General features: G+C 43.9%; 2 protein-coding genes across 3 annotated transcripts; both read right to left on the bottom strand.

Annotated features, from left to right (window-relative positions):
- Nucleotides 1–477: 477 nt before the first annotated feature.
- Nucleotides 478–10,723, bottom strand: LOC120456161. 2 transcript variants are annotated; one of them, XM_039642800.2, is made up of 4 exons: nucleotides 8,529–8,665; nucleotides 2,868–3,916; nucleotides 2,727–2,808; nucleotides 478–2,613 (listed from the first exon to the last, which is right to left on the bottom strand). In XM_039642800.2, exons 2-4 carry the CDS (start codon nucleotides 3,857–3,859, stop codon nucleotides 1,357–1,359), a joined length of 2,331 nt encoding a protein of 776 aa, XP_039498734.1. In that variant the 5' UTR covers nucleotides 3,860–3,916; nucleotides 8,529–8,665; the 3' UTR covers nucleotides 478–1,356. The 2 variants fall into 2 exon arrangements, 1 of the variants encoding a protein (XP_039498734.1); XR_005616817.2 differs by lacking the exons at nucleotides 478–2,613; nucleotides 2,727–2,808 and adding an exon at nucleotides 10,187–10,723 and having other exon boundaries at nucleotides 3,762–3,916; nucleotides 8,529–10,128.
- A 1,082-nt stretch (nucleotides 10,724–11,805) lies between these two features.
- On the bottom strand, nucleotides 11,806–15,314 carry LOC120456411 (septin-1). The gene is made up of 5 exons (XM_039643241.2): nucleotides 15,197–15,314; nucleotides 13,789–13,981; nucleotides 13,464–13,722; nucleotides 12,981–13,346; nucleotides 11,806–12,914 (listed from the first exon to the last, which is right to left on the bottom strand). The coding sequence occupies exons 1-5, from the start codon at nucleotides 15,212–15,214 to the stop codon at nucleotides 12,665–12,667; spliced, it is 1,086 nt and encodes a 361-aa protein (XP_039499175.1). The 5' UTR covers nucleotides 15,215–15,314; the 3' UTR covers nucleotides 11,806–12,664.
- Nucleotides 15,315–15,548: the final 234 nt, after the last annotated feature.

Below are 15,548 nucleotides of genomic sequence, written 5' to 3'. Positions count from 1 at the left end.
TTGTGCCGAATGAAAGCATTTTAGAGAGTGTTATTTTCTGTACAATTATTTTTCCTCACAAAATTGAGTATCTGACTGAGTCGCAAAAGTTTATCAAAATAGTGCTTGGTTAACTTCTCCTATATCAATAATTTAAAGTAACTTGAACAGACGCAAAGCATCTCGCCTAGTGATAATGATGAAGAAAATGTGTACTTTATGAGTCGAATACACTTCCTTCTTACGGTTATATACATACATTCTCTACGGGCATAAAGAAGGATATAAACGTGTAGAAACTATATATGGCATCTAGGACATCTATGTACATGTATAAAGTAAAATAACATGCAAACACTATATGCACTCGATTATTTTTTAATATATATAGTGCATGTATATATGCTTATTATTTGCTGCATATACATATGCCACTTACTTTCTCCGATTTCATAATGAAATATTGCAAAATTGGCTCTTCAGATGAAAATTCCCATGTTTCCACTTTAAAATGAATATATTTTTGTTTGCAAATTGTTTGCGTTTTGACAAATATAGCAATAAGTTACGACTACATATTAGAAATAATAATAATTAACATTTAATGAGCGTTCGCAGCTGTTGATTTTGCTGCTTATGCGAACGCGGCCCGAAAAAGGAGAAACTTAACAAGAAAAAAACAGAACAAGTTATCTAAATACCAAATATATAGATATATGCGTGTGAAACTGACGCGGGTCTCCTCCTACCGCCGTCATAACAAACAATACATAATTCGCTATCGCCGCGACTCTCTTCTCGCATTCTCTTCTGCTGGCTTGCTTTTCTGTTATTACATAATATTATTGACTAAATTGTAGATCAACGAATGTCTGTTTTTCCATCTCCATTAGGCACCACCAGCAAATAGCTCAAAGCATTGTAAGTATCGAAAAGGAGTGCTCAACTTGACCGCAAGACTATCATAAAGGCGAGAAAGTTTAAAGTTTTCGATTGATAATATGATTAAAACAATTGAATATTAATGCACAGTTATGGGGTTAAGTACTGAATATTTCAAATATGTGTGCACTTAACCCGAAAATCATGTAAAAACCTATAAATGTAAATAGAATATAATAATAGAAGTATTATTCCTCAACTCTGACGTAATGGATGATATGAATAACTGTTAAGGCAATGCTCTTTTTCTTCCTTAAGAACTACATAATAGGTGAATATCTAAACAGAATTTCATATTATAAGATTATGATATATGTGAATATATCTTTTCCAAGTTATGACAATCTTGCAGTTTGCTATTTTGATTTGGGCTAACTAGTTGGTGGTAATGCTGGACAGCCAGTGGTGCTGCTGATGTTAGTGGTGTTGCAGGCGCTAGTTGGACTTGGTCAGCTCAGTGCGGTTGGCGGCCACTTCGGCCAGAATGAGTAGATCTGAGGTAGAGGAGGTCACATCGAAGGCCGTCTGCGAGGAGAGCGACGAGGATGACGACGAGGAGTTCGAAGACAGCGGTGGCGAGTTCGACGACGAGGTTACACAGGCATTCACCGCCTTGGGAGTGCCGCTCTGGTTGAAGTAGTAGCTGCCATTAATGGTCAGGGGCAGAATTGAGGCCACCTCCTGTTCAATGGCACTGACATCGCGCCGAGTGATACTTTCTTTGCGCGCCTTTCGTCGCTGGCTACCCACGGCCTGCAGTTGCTGCTGCTGCTTGATCCTCACGAGGTGCTCGTTAGCTGTTGGAACTGCTCCTTTTGCCGTAGCATCTACTGCTGCTGCATTCGAAGCTGCTGATGTACCACTTGTGCTGTTCGAGTTCCTCTGTTTCTTGGTGCCGCTAAATTTCTTCTTCTTTTTGGTGCTACGTTTGCGCTGCAGGTAAGCGTCCAAGCTGAGGGCCGGCAGCTCTTTGATTTTCTCCTCGAGATCAAAGAAACCACTGCTGCTTGACTCTGAAACGCTCCTCATATTTTTTTGCATGGAATCCGGACAGTTACCCTGGCGTTCCGGTGGCGAAACGGGCGGTGTATTGGGGCCCGCATCCAAGGGTATGTCCATGAAGTTTCCACCCATACCGCCTGCCGGCGGCGATCGAGCCTTGCTCTTTTTAGCTATGGCCGCCAATTGACCGGAGTTGACCAATTCCTGGTAAATCTTGCCCTTGCAGGAGCGTGATGATTTGGCCTTTTTGTTGGGCGAGCTACCACTGGCCGCCTCTTCTTCGCTGGAGTTGCTCGAGTTGCTGTCCTGCAAAGACCGCTTATTGCCATTGCCATTTGTATTGCCACCTGGCATGTGGGTAGATAGAAACTGACTGGTCTCGCTTAGTACCTGCTGCAGGGCGAAGTCCTTCTCTTGTACTTGAACTTGCAGTAAGGAGCTTAGCTCGCCCATCTGCGTTTCGTCTGCCAGTTTAAAGTAGTTGGGGCGCAGCATAGCACGCGGCATCTCCCCTCGCTCTGCCCACTGCATTTGCAATGAAGCCGGCACATGCTGCTGTGGCTGTTCTTCGCTGGGGATGAGCAAACCAGCAGCCGCGTTGCTGGGACGGGTAGCCAGTGTTCGCAGCGGCGGAGCTGGCAGTTTGTACCACTTGAAGTTTGGATTAGCATTGAAGAAGGCGTCTTTGTTCTACAAAAAAAAACAATGCGCTTGTTAAACTCTTTGAACTTAACGAACAACAGGCTTGTACAGCGAATTAAAGTAATGAGCACGGGTAATATTTGTATGCTTATGATCCCCACCTGCTGGGCCAGATCCGTGAAGCAGTGCTTCTCCTGCTCGTCGAGAGCGGCCCACCAGTCGCCCAGGATTTTTGTAATAGCACTAAAATAGGAAAACAACGTTAGTACTTTGCAGTTGGTGCACCTGGGAAAGAAACCCACCGGTTCTCCAAGGTTCTGTAACGCTCCTTGACGATACCGCGGTGTCTCTTGCAGAATATAAGGAAGGCATTCATGGGGCGGCGGGCATGATGCTCCGGTCGTGTGGTATCAGTTGCCTGATCCTGCTGATGCTGTTGCGGCTCTACTTGATGGCTTTCCTGATCCTGCTCCTGCTGCGGCACTGTGACCACGTCCACGTCCACATGTTCTTCGGCGGCCTCGCGACGAATGCGCGTGACCTCCTGCTGCACAGGCAACTGCACTTGGATATCCGCCTCCTCTTCATCATCCTCCTCTTCATCGAGATCCTCCTCTTCGTCGTCCTCGTCTTCGGTGTCGCTGCTGCAGTCCTGCAACTTGGCATAGTTGTGCACATCCTCGATGCGCCGAAAGGCATTTTCTTGGTCTTCGGTGCGTTGCGGTTGGGGGTCAGCTAAGGCACTTTTGGCTGCTTTTCCAGGTGATCCGTGTTCATCCCTTTCTCTGACTAATGTTTTAATTTCTGTTTTAATTTCTGCTTCTCCTGCGTTAGATGGCTTATCTTTGGTCCTGGGCATAGGCAGCCAGCGGAGTTCGCTTGCTCCCATTTGGGATACCATCTTTGCAGCAGCTGTCAGAAAATCTCCTGATCTTTGGGATAGTTCTCTGGATATCAAAAAATCCCTGGACAAGCCTGAAACATAGGATGCTGTTGCCGGAGAAAATCCCACAAGGCTTCCTGCTCCTTGGTTAACGCTTGTTGCGGCGATTACTCCACTTGCTCTCGGTATCTTCTCAACTATTTTCAGCGCTCTGGCTGTGTAGTTCTTGTTGTTGCTCATTTTTGGCTCCGCTGTTTTAAGGCCACTGTAGTTAATGTTGTTGTTGCTGCTGCTGTTATTGCTGCTGCTGTTGTTGCTGTTGTTGTAGGCAAAGTGCAATTTAATTGCAGCACCTGTTGGCGTCACCTGCGCCACCTGCTGACCACCGCCAACGCTCAGGCCGTTGATCATGTTCTTAGCTTTCTTTTTCCACCTATTTGTCTAGTCCCGATCCTCGAACATATTACGCTGCAAGTATGGAAAAATTTCAATGATTTTTAGTGAGTGAATTTCACAAATGCAAGAAAACGGCGCTGCCAGTGTGGCTGGAAAATGAAAACTAATTGGCAGCTCTGGTTTTTGCGATATTGAGTTGTTTACAAATTTCCAGAGAGAGAGAGAAAGGGAGCGAGATAGATCAGCTGTACATGTGTGTTTGTGCGTGCTGTGACGCCTTTTCCCTTAGTTCTTTCTCTTTTTGTCTCACACAAAAGTTCCTTAAACAAAAATAAAAACTCATCGCACACAAACAAAGTGATTTTTTTCATTATTATAAAATTTAAGCGAATTAAGGCATACATACAACTATACGAAAACCCACATAAGCATTTGAATATTTGCAAAATAAATAAACAACGCACCTGCAAAAAGGCAACGCACTCAAAAGTTACTGTTACTTATTGATTTGCACAATTTTACAACACTGATTGTGAAGGTTAACAACAACAAGAACGGGAAAAAAAATTGATTTTTATGATCAATTGAATGAGCCTAATATGATTACAAACCTTTACATTTGCAACATGCTCCTTTTTAATTTAATGTGTAGAAGTCTTTAACCGATTTATTGGACAATAATAGTTAGTGGTGAAGTACAACAAAATTCATTCGTTTTCTTTACTGCTTAGTTTAATAACAACTAACATTATTAATGCATAAGATTAGTTTTACTTCCAATACATTCTGCAAAGTTTAATAATAGTTTTAAATATCGATAAATACTTGTTTTTCGTACTGCTATTGCACAATTATGTGACAAACAAAACACACAAATAAAGAAATTGAAAAAGGAAAACAAAAACGAAAACAGGCTACGTGTACAGCTGAGCGTTGGCTTGCATGTGTGTGTGTGTGTGCGAGCGGGGGAGCGCTCGAAGAGAGAGTGCGAGTGCGTTGGTTTCTCTCATTTTCGCAAAGTTCGCTTTGAACTTGATTAAACGCATTGTTGTTGCTGTTCTGTTCTTGTTGCTTTGTTATTCTACTTATTTGTTTGTGCGAGCAATGCACTGCCTTTGTTGTTATTGTGGACATTTTTGAATGGAAAGAGAGGGGAAGAGGATCGCGGTACCAGCGTTGCCACCTGGCAAGTAAAGTGCAGCTGTCAGCTGTTGGTTACCGTTGGCCATCTCTACCCATCTCGTTCACTCTCACACACACAGATGCACACGGTCAAGGCCAAGTTTTAAAAGGGGCGGTAGACGATGAGCGGTGGGGGCAGGGGGACGTTTCTGTTCATAACCTTCAAACGTTTAGTTCTAGTTTTTTAGGTTATGTTTTCAACTGCCTCTGAAATTCAATTATTTGACTTTAACTTATAAAAAATAGAAAAAAAAATAAAAACAAACATACAAAGCAGCACACACACAAGCACATTTAGTTCGCCCGCATATAAAGCTCACACACATACACCAACAAAGAACAGCTGATGACGTTTGTTATTTTGTGCGCGTCTCTTATTTTTTAAGCTATTTTCGCATAAAACAATAAAGCTAAATGAAAAGTGTTTTTTATTGCTTTGTCGTAAATAAAAGTTTGTTCAAATCGCGCTTTACTTGAATGAAACTATTGCCTCGAACCGAAGACTCTGCTCTCGTTTAATTAAATTTCAATGTTGATGATGTCAAATGAGAATGAAAACTGACTGTGTTTTCTGTTTTTGTGCGGCGGCCAGAGGCAGCGACGTCGGCAGCAAAGACGACGATGTGGAGACGTCAACTCGCACTGTGGGCCCGATCGAGAAATTTTCTGCAAGTTGAACAAACCGGTGTGATGTGCTCCAACTATTTTGAATTTGGGATGCACTGTGCGTTTATTTAAAAAATAAACAACATTTGTATAATATTTTTAAATATGTAATAAATAATGCTCGAAAGATTCTGTGACTTTGAATAGTTAGGGGTTAATTTTTTACTGATATTTACTTGACAGCGAAATTGACCCGAGCCACCAATGGGCCCCACTGTGCGCGGCGTCGCTGCTGACGTTTAATTGCGCTCTGCAGCAACAACAACACTAGAGCGAAATGTATTTTATTTTACTTTTTCTTTCTGCAGGCGCCCCTCAGTACGTGTGAGTGTATGTGAGCTCCCCATATCCGCAACGCATCGGTATTCACACATACACACCTGATAGCCTCTCTCCAAAAACAATAACAAAGTAACCGTTTGACGAGTGGAACGGAGAGTGCAGCCGTCTCTGTTGCACCTGCAGCACTCGCTCAGCTGTTTTGGCTTTGTTCTTGTTAGGGAGAGAATCGCAAAGAGTGCAGTTCAATTCATGAAACGAGATTTGAAAACCTTAGTTTTAGGATCCCAAGACACACATTGTTATAAATAATAACATTTTTGGATTTAGATTTTGAATCTAAATCTAAATTTTCTAAATGAAAGCAAAGAACATTAATACCCTGAGATGGGTAGTACAAGATGAAAATAGTTGAAAATTTAATATATGTATGTACATAAGATGTTAGAAAGGTTCATAAGGTTATAAGGAGTTTGAAATCGTAAATTATAAAAGTTCATGTTTTTCGCCTGCTTCAGTTGTTCAACCCTCTCCGTCTTTTTTTGCAACAAGTTGATCCACAAATTGCACTATTAGTGAGTGTGTGCCTATTCTACATACATTATGTACACATATACATACATGTGTATGGAAATACACCCCCTCCTCGCCCACACGAAACCTATTGCCGTGCTTTTTTATTGCATAACCGCATTTAACAGTTTTGCTCGAACGGTTGCCGATTCGGTTTGTTTGCAATTTGCATTTTCGCCCAAGCCAGGGGCAACAACAATGTTATTGTTTTTCAAGGTCACATACACATGCAGAGCGAACGGCAAAACAACAACCCACCCACCGCCACCCCCTAAAATTCACCACCCCCCCACTCGCTGGTTCAGGTTTGGAGGTTCACTTCAGTTCACTCTTCTCTAATTTTTCGGCTGTGAGAGCGACACAAGCAACGCACCAAACAGGCTATTTCACACACACAGTCCGCCAAATACCATCCGCCCTCGGTACAGTGAACCATCGGTTGACCTACTGGGTATTTGCTTATAATTTGTACCTTTCGCCTTGTTGCCCAAAATAAATAACGTTTCAAAAATAATAAAATAGTTAACTCCTTCAAAGGCTACAATTTATGAGTTTCAAAAGTTTTTATAGGAAAATGAGTATTAATGAAATTGAAGTACTAAAATAGAAATTTTAAATCTTTAAACGGACGGTTCACCATTTTGGGCGTGCACTGTATTTACGTATGATTTTGGGGCGGCTGGGGATACCGTTATGCACTATATCTAGCTCTCTCGCTATTCTCTCCCTCCTTGTCACTGCCATGAGTTTTGATGCATGTTGCTTGGTGGCAGTTTTCAGGGTCAGGGAAATTCGATTTTTGTGTCTGACTGTCTCCGCCTCTTCTTCTTCATTGTGGGTTTCCTTCTGCGGGCAACAACAACAATATGGTCAAGGCCAAACTAAATGGAGGAAAGCCCGTTTGGAAATGCTAATAGGTATGAAACCCAAATACCCTTTCTTCGTCTACGAAAATATTTTAAATTCATCAGTAGTAAATTACTAATACTAATGATGCAGAAATAAAAAAAACTTTAAATACTGATAATTTTTTCGAAACTGAAATTTCCTTTTCGAACAAGATTTTGTGCAAAGCTATTAATAATTCAAGTTATTAGTAATTCTTAGTAACCAGAAAGAAAGAAAGATAGTCGAGTACCGGAGAACCGACGTAAAAGCAAAATAACTTCTTTGGAGATTTTATTTCCGTTCAATACACTCTGCTTAACTTGAATCGGAATCACGTTTTAAACTGAACTTGATATGCGTAGGCGTCACTAAAATAAGCATGTTCAATCTCAAGTTTTGAGCTCTATAGTTTCAGAGATCCGGACGATCATACGGACTAACGGACGGACAGTGATGATTCGACTCGGGTGGAATTTTGATCAAGATCTTTTAAGTGATACATACTTTATTACTAATCTACGAGTAACGTGTATAAATATGAAAATTTACATAAATAAATAACCATTTAGCTGCGATGTCTATGCAGTGTGCTATGAATAACCAATAACCAACTAGAAAACTAGTAACAAAAAAATGCTCTCCAAAATGCACTGCGCTACCTTTTAGTTAGTTTTGTGCTAGTATTAGTCTATTTCTAATGTTAATGAACTTTGAAAAAGGGTCGTTCCACAGCCGCGCCCAATTCCGCAAGTAAATTGTCATAAGACGGAATTATTATTCTATTTGCAGCTAAGAGCCAAACAATGATAAGTCGTATCGCACAAACTGCGGAAACTGAAGACGAAAATGGGGGCGGGTGAAGGGTGATAAGCGACAGCCCCGCCCTGAAGTATTTTTTAAACGATGTTAAGATTTAGGTTTCTGGCAAATATTTGCATTTAAATTAGGCAAAGAAACATCACAATGTTTAATGTTTAATTAAATACAGAGTGGAGTGGCCCAAACAGCAACATCAAAAGTTATCAATTTAGGAATCCAAAAAGAAATATGTAGTTATAGCTTGCACTATATTTTCGAAATGACAACAATCACTCACCTAAATTGGCCACAAACAGCTTCGAGAAGTGATGTTCTGGTCGGGATCGATCCTACCGCTTGAGCACATTGATGAAGGTCTCGTGCGGCACGCGGATGTTGGCAAACATGCGCATCTTCTTCTTGCCCTCGGCCTGCTGCTTGAGAAGTTTCATCCGCCGGGTGACATCCCCCCCGTAGAGCTTGGCTGTCACATCCTTACGATACGCCTTGATGGTCTCGCGCGCCAGCACTTTGCTGCCCACACACGCCTGGATGGCGATCTGAACCATCTGCTTCGGAATAAGCTCCCGCAGCTTGAGAACCATCTGCCGAGCCACGCCCGTAGCCTTGGACACATGGACTATGCGGCACAGCTCCTCCACCGGCTTGCCGTTCAGATGGATGTCCAAACGAACCAAGTTCGAAGGATGATAGCCATGGTCCTCGTAGCTGAAACTAGCGTAGCCGGAACTCAATGACTTGAGGCGGTCGTGGAAGTCCAGGATGATCTCGCTTAACGGCAAGACGTACTTCATTAGCACACGGGTCTCATCGATGTTCACCGAGCTCTGCTGCAGTCCGCGTCGCTCCACACACAGGCTGATCACCTGACCAACATACTCCGTGGGCGTGATGATCGTGCCCATAACCAAGGGTTCATAGTACTCCTTGATGGAATGCGGTTCCGGGAAGAGGGCTGCGTTGGAAATGTCCATGGTATCGCAACCCCGTTGCCTAATCATCTTTGGATTACTCAACACCAAACGATATGTGACGGAAGGCGCTGTGATTATGGGCTCAGCGCCATGCTCCTGCTCCAAACGCTGGCAGAAGACCTCCATGTGCAGAAGTCCTAGGAAGCCCAAACGCCAGCCTTGTCCCAAAGCCGGGCTGGAATCCACTTTTACAGTGACCGCCGAGTCATTGAGTACCATCTTATCGATGGCACTGCGCAGGGCGACATGTTTGGACTGATCGGCAGGAAAAACTCCAGCAAAAACAAGGGGCTGTTGCGGACGATAGCTACCTGCGGCGGCGACGGATTGGTTCTTCAGGTGAATGGTGTCGCCCACAATGGACTCCTTGCTGTTTCGCATATTGCAAGCAATCAAACCCACTTGACCAGCAGATAGATCCGGAACGGGACACTCGGCTGGTCTCAAGACAGAGATGCTTTTTATGGGATACACCTTCTTGGTGGCCAGAGACTGAATGTCCTGGTTCTGCTCTAGTTTTCCATTTAGTACATAAATTAGGTTAAGGGCTCCGCGATACTTGTCGAACCAGCTGTCGAAGATTAGGGCCCGAAAGTCGCTGTCCCGTTGAACTTGTGGGGGCGGCACGGTTTCTATAACCCTTTCTAAGACTTGAGATACGCCGGTGCCCAGCTTGGCGGACACGCGCAGCACCTGGTCGGGCTCTATGCCAAACAGCAGCTTTAGATCCTGGCAGACTTTATCAGGGTTTGCGTGCTTGATGTCTATCTTGTTGAGCACGGGGACCACAGCCAGCTGACGCTGCTTGGCTAGATGATAATTGGCCACTGTTTGAGCCTGCACACCGTGACATGCGTCCACCAGGAGTACCACACCATCGCAGGCAGCCAGAGATCGGGAAACCTGGGGAATAGACAAATGATTAGCAGACGAATAAGCTGATTTCTGACACAAAACCCACTTCATTGGAAAAATCTACGTGACCAGGAGTGTCTATGAGATTGAGGAGATAAAGCTGGCCCTTGTGACGGTGAAAGATCGATGCGGTTTGTGCCTTGACCGTGATCCCGCGCTCCCGCTCCACTTGCAGGCTGTCCAGCACCTGATGCTGCCCGGCATTCCGCGCAATGGCTCCCGTGAGCTCTAGCAGCCGATCAGCCAGCGTGCTCTTGCCGTGATCCACATGCGCAATGATGCTGAAGTTCCGGATGCGCTGCACCGGCATGCGGGCAAATTCGCGCAACAGCTCCGACTGCGAGGGCTCCTCCACTTTGGCTAGGGGCTCCTCCACTTCGGCCTTGACCTGGTTGGTGGTGCTCAGGCTGCGGGTAAAGCAGCTCCTTGAGCTGGCCACCAGCCAAGTGGAGTGCCGCATGTCCCCCGCACGCTGCAGCAACCAGCGGATGGAAATCGTGCGGATCATAGCTGAATTTACATTTCCTTGCCGGCAAAAAAAGTTGTTACCGCACACCATGTGCGCCGTGTGACCTTACGATGAAAAAATACCGTTGCCGCACAAGCAGAAAAATACTGCCCATCTAGTGGCTAGCAGCGACATCTGTTGGCGATCTGCCAAGCGAAGGTTTAAACTTTAAACATATAAAAAAATATCTACAATATAATAATCCCCACCTAATTTCTCCTATAAATTGTCCTGAATAATAATTTTAACAAAGTAAAAAACCGCAAGGGGATGGCTACTTATCATAACAGTGAGGGACTCAACCAGTTTATTTTTTAAGACGTAGATGGGGAACAAATGAAGGATATTTGCGATAAAACGATGTATGTATATCTTTTATAAACTGCGATACTATCTATAAATTTTTCAAAGACTATACATAAGCTATAAATTAAAAGAAAATAAAATAAAATAAGCCGATGTGTAGGTGCTCCATAACATAAATATATGTTATAATCCTTGGACGTAGTGCTCATAGTAGTTATTTTGCTTTAGAATTCTGTCTTAAATTTGCTTTATATAAATAAAATATAATTTTTATTGGCCGCCTCATTTGGACTGCATAAATAGCAAGATATATTTATTTATTTTATCAAATGGCAATTGTATCTAGAAATGCCAAGTGCTCATCATAATAGCCTGGCAAGGGAGCTTCCCAGTTCCCAGCTGCTATCTTTTGAAACAAGTAGACGCTCATATTCATAATGTACCTATCCAGGGGTCTAACTAAAAAGTATTAATTTGCACAGAACATAACACTCGAAACTTGCTGACAGCTAGAAAAATAGGCCCAAAATTACGACTGACTGGAATAAAGAACTGAATTGCCCCAGTAATAAACTCGAAACTCAAAGAGAACTTTAGCCCGTGGCACGTTCAACAATCCTTTAGTGGGGGTAGGTCCAAGGAGACTAATCCATTGATTCTGTACCGCTTCCACAAGATCTTGATACTTAACACACGGACAATACTCAAGTTTCGGTCAAGCAAGAGATCCTCAAACTCTTTGGACCAATGTGATTGGAAAAGTTTTCTAAGAGATCGAGTAAAGGTACACACTAAGTCTGAAATCAAATCAAATGCTTAATTATGAGGAGAAAATGCATAAGACGGGCTGGTTTACAAATTGTATAAAAAGCATGTTTATGTATTCATAGGGGATTATATTGGGTAAAAAAGTCTTCATATACATAATAAAAGAGATTTCACATTTTGGTTTTTGTTTCATCCGTTAACGGAGTGCACTTTTAAGCGAGCAGCCTGCCAAACCGAGTTTCTGCAACTAGCCACGGGATCCCGGGACCGCCTAGGAAGGGATCACTGTTTGTTCAATCAGATCGTGCTTAGGAATCGGGCGGCACTGGAGGATAGCGCCCCATGCTGGTCGAGAAAGATCGGAGGGAAAGGCTGCTGCGCACATATAGTATAACCTAAATAAATTGCTCGCTTTGAGACTACACAGAGGGTAAGGTAAACAGACAAAAATGAATCAACATACAATATAAATCGGATTGGATTCGCTTAGCCTAGATGCATAGTACAATAATAATCCATTGTTAATCGCGTCTAAATACATAGTAGGAATACAGTTGTTTTCGTGTGTGTTTTGCTTGAGTGATAGGAGTGATATGAGTTCGCTGATGGTTGGTTTTCCTTTTGTTTTTGTTTTTTTTTTGGTTTTTTAATGGAGCAATTGCATTGCAGGCGTTTGCATACGCGGCAGGTGTAAGTTGGCGGTGTGTATAAATGTATATGGTGTGTATACCTAGATACTACGAATATATATATGGAGAATGCGAAATTAATACAGAATACTTAGCGCCCGTCGTTTCACAATTGAGAGTAGAATTAAAGCGCGATCGCAACCAAAATCTGCGTACAAAATATATGTTGTGTATATGTATATATACGACTTGTGTGTATAACTATAGATTGCCGCCTCCGCTGAGCGCGTATATCAAAAATATACCCGCCCGCTCATTGCTGGGCCTGCATGCGTGCCTGCATCTGAGCGAGCATCTCCTGCATGCGCCGCAACTCGGCCTCCTTCTCCTGCAGGATGCGGTCCTTCTCGCCAAGCACACTGTTCGACACCACCTGCGAGCTGCTGTCCCGCTCGGCCTTTACGCCGTTCTCTTTTCCCTTGATGCCCTTGGCGAGGCGGTCGGAGCGGTAGTTCTCGTAGTGCACCTCCTGGGTCACCTCCTGCAGGTCCTGCATGTGGGTGCTGTGGGGCAGCGGGACAGGTGGTTGATTGATAAGGAAACAATATTGGGATATGTTCTGCACTTACATGAGCATGGTGCGCAGCTTGATGAAGTCGCAGTGATCGGGATTCTCTACCTCGACCACGCCCCATGGATACAGACGACCGCGCACTTTCTTGCCCTTGACCTCGAGCAGTGTGTTGGCGCCGCAGACGGCGAAAGGCACAGCTTCCTTCAGTTGCTTCACCTGCTCCTTGTAGTCCTCATCCTCGTCGGAATCACAGTCTGGCAGTGGGTAGATCTTGATGCCGTGGCTCTCGATCTCCTGCATAATGCGGCACTTCAGGCGCAGGATCTCCTTCTTTGTAAGGCAATCGGCCTTGGCGATTACGGGCACAATGTTTACTTTGGAGTGCAGCTTCTTCATGAACTCTACGTCGAGGGGTTTTAGCCTGAATAACAATATGGTGTGTTCATTTAGTTACTTTTTTTTGTACAATACATGCCGAATAATATTGACAGCAATTTGGGACACTGCTAAACAAAAGGTAAACAAAAATGGTACGCACCCATGACCGAAGGGCGATATAAAGTAGAAACAGCAATGAATGCGATTGTCCACAATGTTCCGCCTGTTCAGGCCACTTTCGTCGCGCAGGAAGCGCTCGTACTGCTCATCAATGTACTCGAGTATGGCGCCAAAGCTGTTGGAGTTGTCGATGGCATCGCCGAATCCGGGTGTGTCCACCACCGTCAGTCTCAGCTTAACGCCGCGTTCCTCGATCTCCACCGTCGATGCCTCCAGTTTAACGGTCTGCTTTTGTTTCTCTGCAAAAGGGGAATGGTTTCCTGGATGAGTAATCAAAGCTAGTGCTAAAGAAAGACCGTGCCCACCTATGGCATCCGGAATGATGCGCTCGGGATAGAGATCCGTGAGAAAGAGACTGTTGACCAGCGTGGACTTGCCCAGTCCAGACTCGCCCACCACCATTAGAGTGAACTCGAAACCCTTCTTTACGGACTTTCGATGCACCTGGTTGGGCAGGTTGGCAAAGCCCACATAGCCGGGCGTCTCGATGCTGGAAAACTGAACGAAAATACGTGAATCATTAGCAATGAGCCAGAAGTCATCCGCAGGATAAGAAATGTATTGCTTTTGACTTTGAATATTGTTACAAAATTCTTAGGGTTTAGCAGATAAGTATTGCTTATAGTTCTAGAACAGGCAAACAAATTAACATATTGCGTATAGAAGGATATACTATCGCAAAACCAAGAATTACTCAGCTCTTTATTAAAACTAACAAGGCGAGAGCAAACATTGACTTTGTTGTAGTCATCTTGAAAGTTAATTTGTAAGCCTAAAAGTGCCGTGTATTGTGTTTATACACATATGCATTAAAATTATTGAAAGTGTGTTAAAGTGGGTCAGCCTATGCTGATTATGCTATTAAGGCCGCAATGCAGGCTGATGATAAATCATAATAATATTGTATTGTATTGTAAATTGTAATATTGGCATATCTGCGATCGCTCAATTAATCTACCAATAAAATGGAGCAATGTTACTCGATATAATAGTTTTGTGGATAGGGAAAACTTGCATCCTGTGAATTGAAAGTTCTTACAGGGAACACAACGTTTAGGATTGCACTTTGATAAAGACATTCAAGGATATGGCACAAAATGGGCAAGTGATTTGGAAGTATCTTGTACCCTGCTAGTATCCCAACTATCTAATTAACTCGTAAGTGTCTGGTAGTTAGAGTTTTGGGTCTTAGAAAGCGAATGCTTGACTTCATTTGCATGCCCATCACGCGCGGATCAAGTTTCTCTTGGGCTCCCAAAACAATTTCTCCGGCGCAGAATGCGATGCCATGTGGGTCACGGGCGCCCAAAAGGAGCGAAGCAGAGCGCGGCGCAGAGCGAGGGCGGCAGATATCCCGGGAACAAAGGAACAACGCCGACGCTACCGGCATATTGTGAATCACTTGACTTCCACCTCCACTCCACTCCGCTCAGTAATTCCCTTTCCCAACGAGTGGACGAAGGGCGGTGAAGGAGGAGCGGCCGATGAACGGGCGAGCAGAGAGGAGAGTCCGATAAACGGGGGAGGAGGGATGGGCGGCAAACAAATCAACAGCAGCGCCGGAATCGGCATCCGATGCACAGGAAATTTCACTATCAGGAGTGGAAACTAAGTGGGCTTGGGCCCTGGCGGCACACCACGCCCACTTTCCGGCGGATCGGGCTCCGCCGGACGGGCCATTGGCACTTTGAGAAATAAACAGCGGCTACTCACGCCCTTTGTATCGGCCATTTTAAAAAAAAAACACGAAACGAACGAAGAAATCAACGTAATGACGAACAAAATAGCAGGGCAACTAGTGTGACCGCAGCGCGCAACTGGCAGAACCTGCCGCCAGTGGGCCCAGCTTGGCGGCAAACAAAAATACCAGCTACCTTATGCGCGATCAGGATTCAAGCTTGTACTTCTTAAAAAATTCAGTCAAACATAATATACCACTTTCCATTAAATGATGTATTAAATTAATGGAAGTGTCGCTCTTGCCTTAATCGATTTAATTTTAGAATTGGAAATCAGCCAATTTAAGCCTTTAAGCCCGGATTATTATTACGATCGGTCAGTGACG

The sequence above is a fragment of the Drosophila santomea genome, chromosome X (assembly GCF_016746245.2).
Source record: "Drosophila santomea strain STO CAGO 1482 chromosome X, Prin_Dsan_1.1, whole genome shotgun sequence".
Classification (NCBI taxonomy): domain Eukaryota; kingdom Metazoa; phylum Arthropoda; class Insecta; order Diptera; family Drosophilidae; genus Drosophila; species Drosophila santomea.
This window is presented reverse-complemented; position numbering and strand designations above follow the sequence as displayed.

Coding starts and splice junctions, on each gene's coding strand:
- LOC120456161 (XM_039642800.2), bottom strand. CDS start 3,859: ATGATCAACGGCCTGAGCGTTGGCGGTGGTCAGCAGGTGGCGCAGGTG. Junction 2,809..2,867: donor TACAGAACCTTGGAGAACCG/GTGGGTTTCTTT, acceptor TTCCTATTTTAG/TGCTATTACAAAAATCCTGG. Junction 2,614..2,726: donor TCACGGATCTGGCCCAGCAG/GTGGGGATCATA, acceptor TTTTTTTTGTAG/AACAAAGACGCCTTCTTCAA.
- LOC120456411 (XM_039643241.2), bottom strand. Junction 13,347..13,463: donor ATATCGCCCTTCGGTCATGG/GTGCGTACCATT, acceptor ATTGTTATTCAG/GCTAAAACCCCTCGACGTAG. Junction 12,915..12,980: donor AAGCTGCGCACCATGCTCAT/GTAAGTGCAGAA, acceptor GCTGCCCCACAG/CACCCACATGCAGGACCTGC.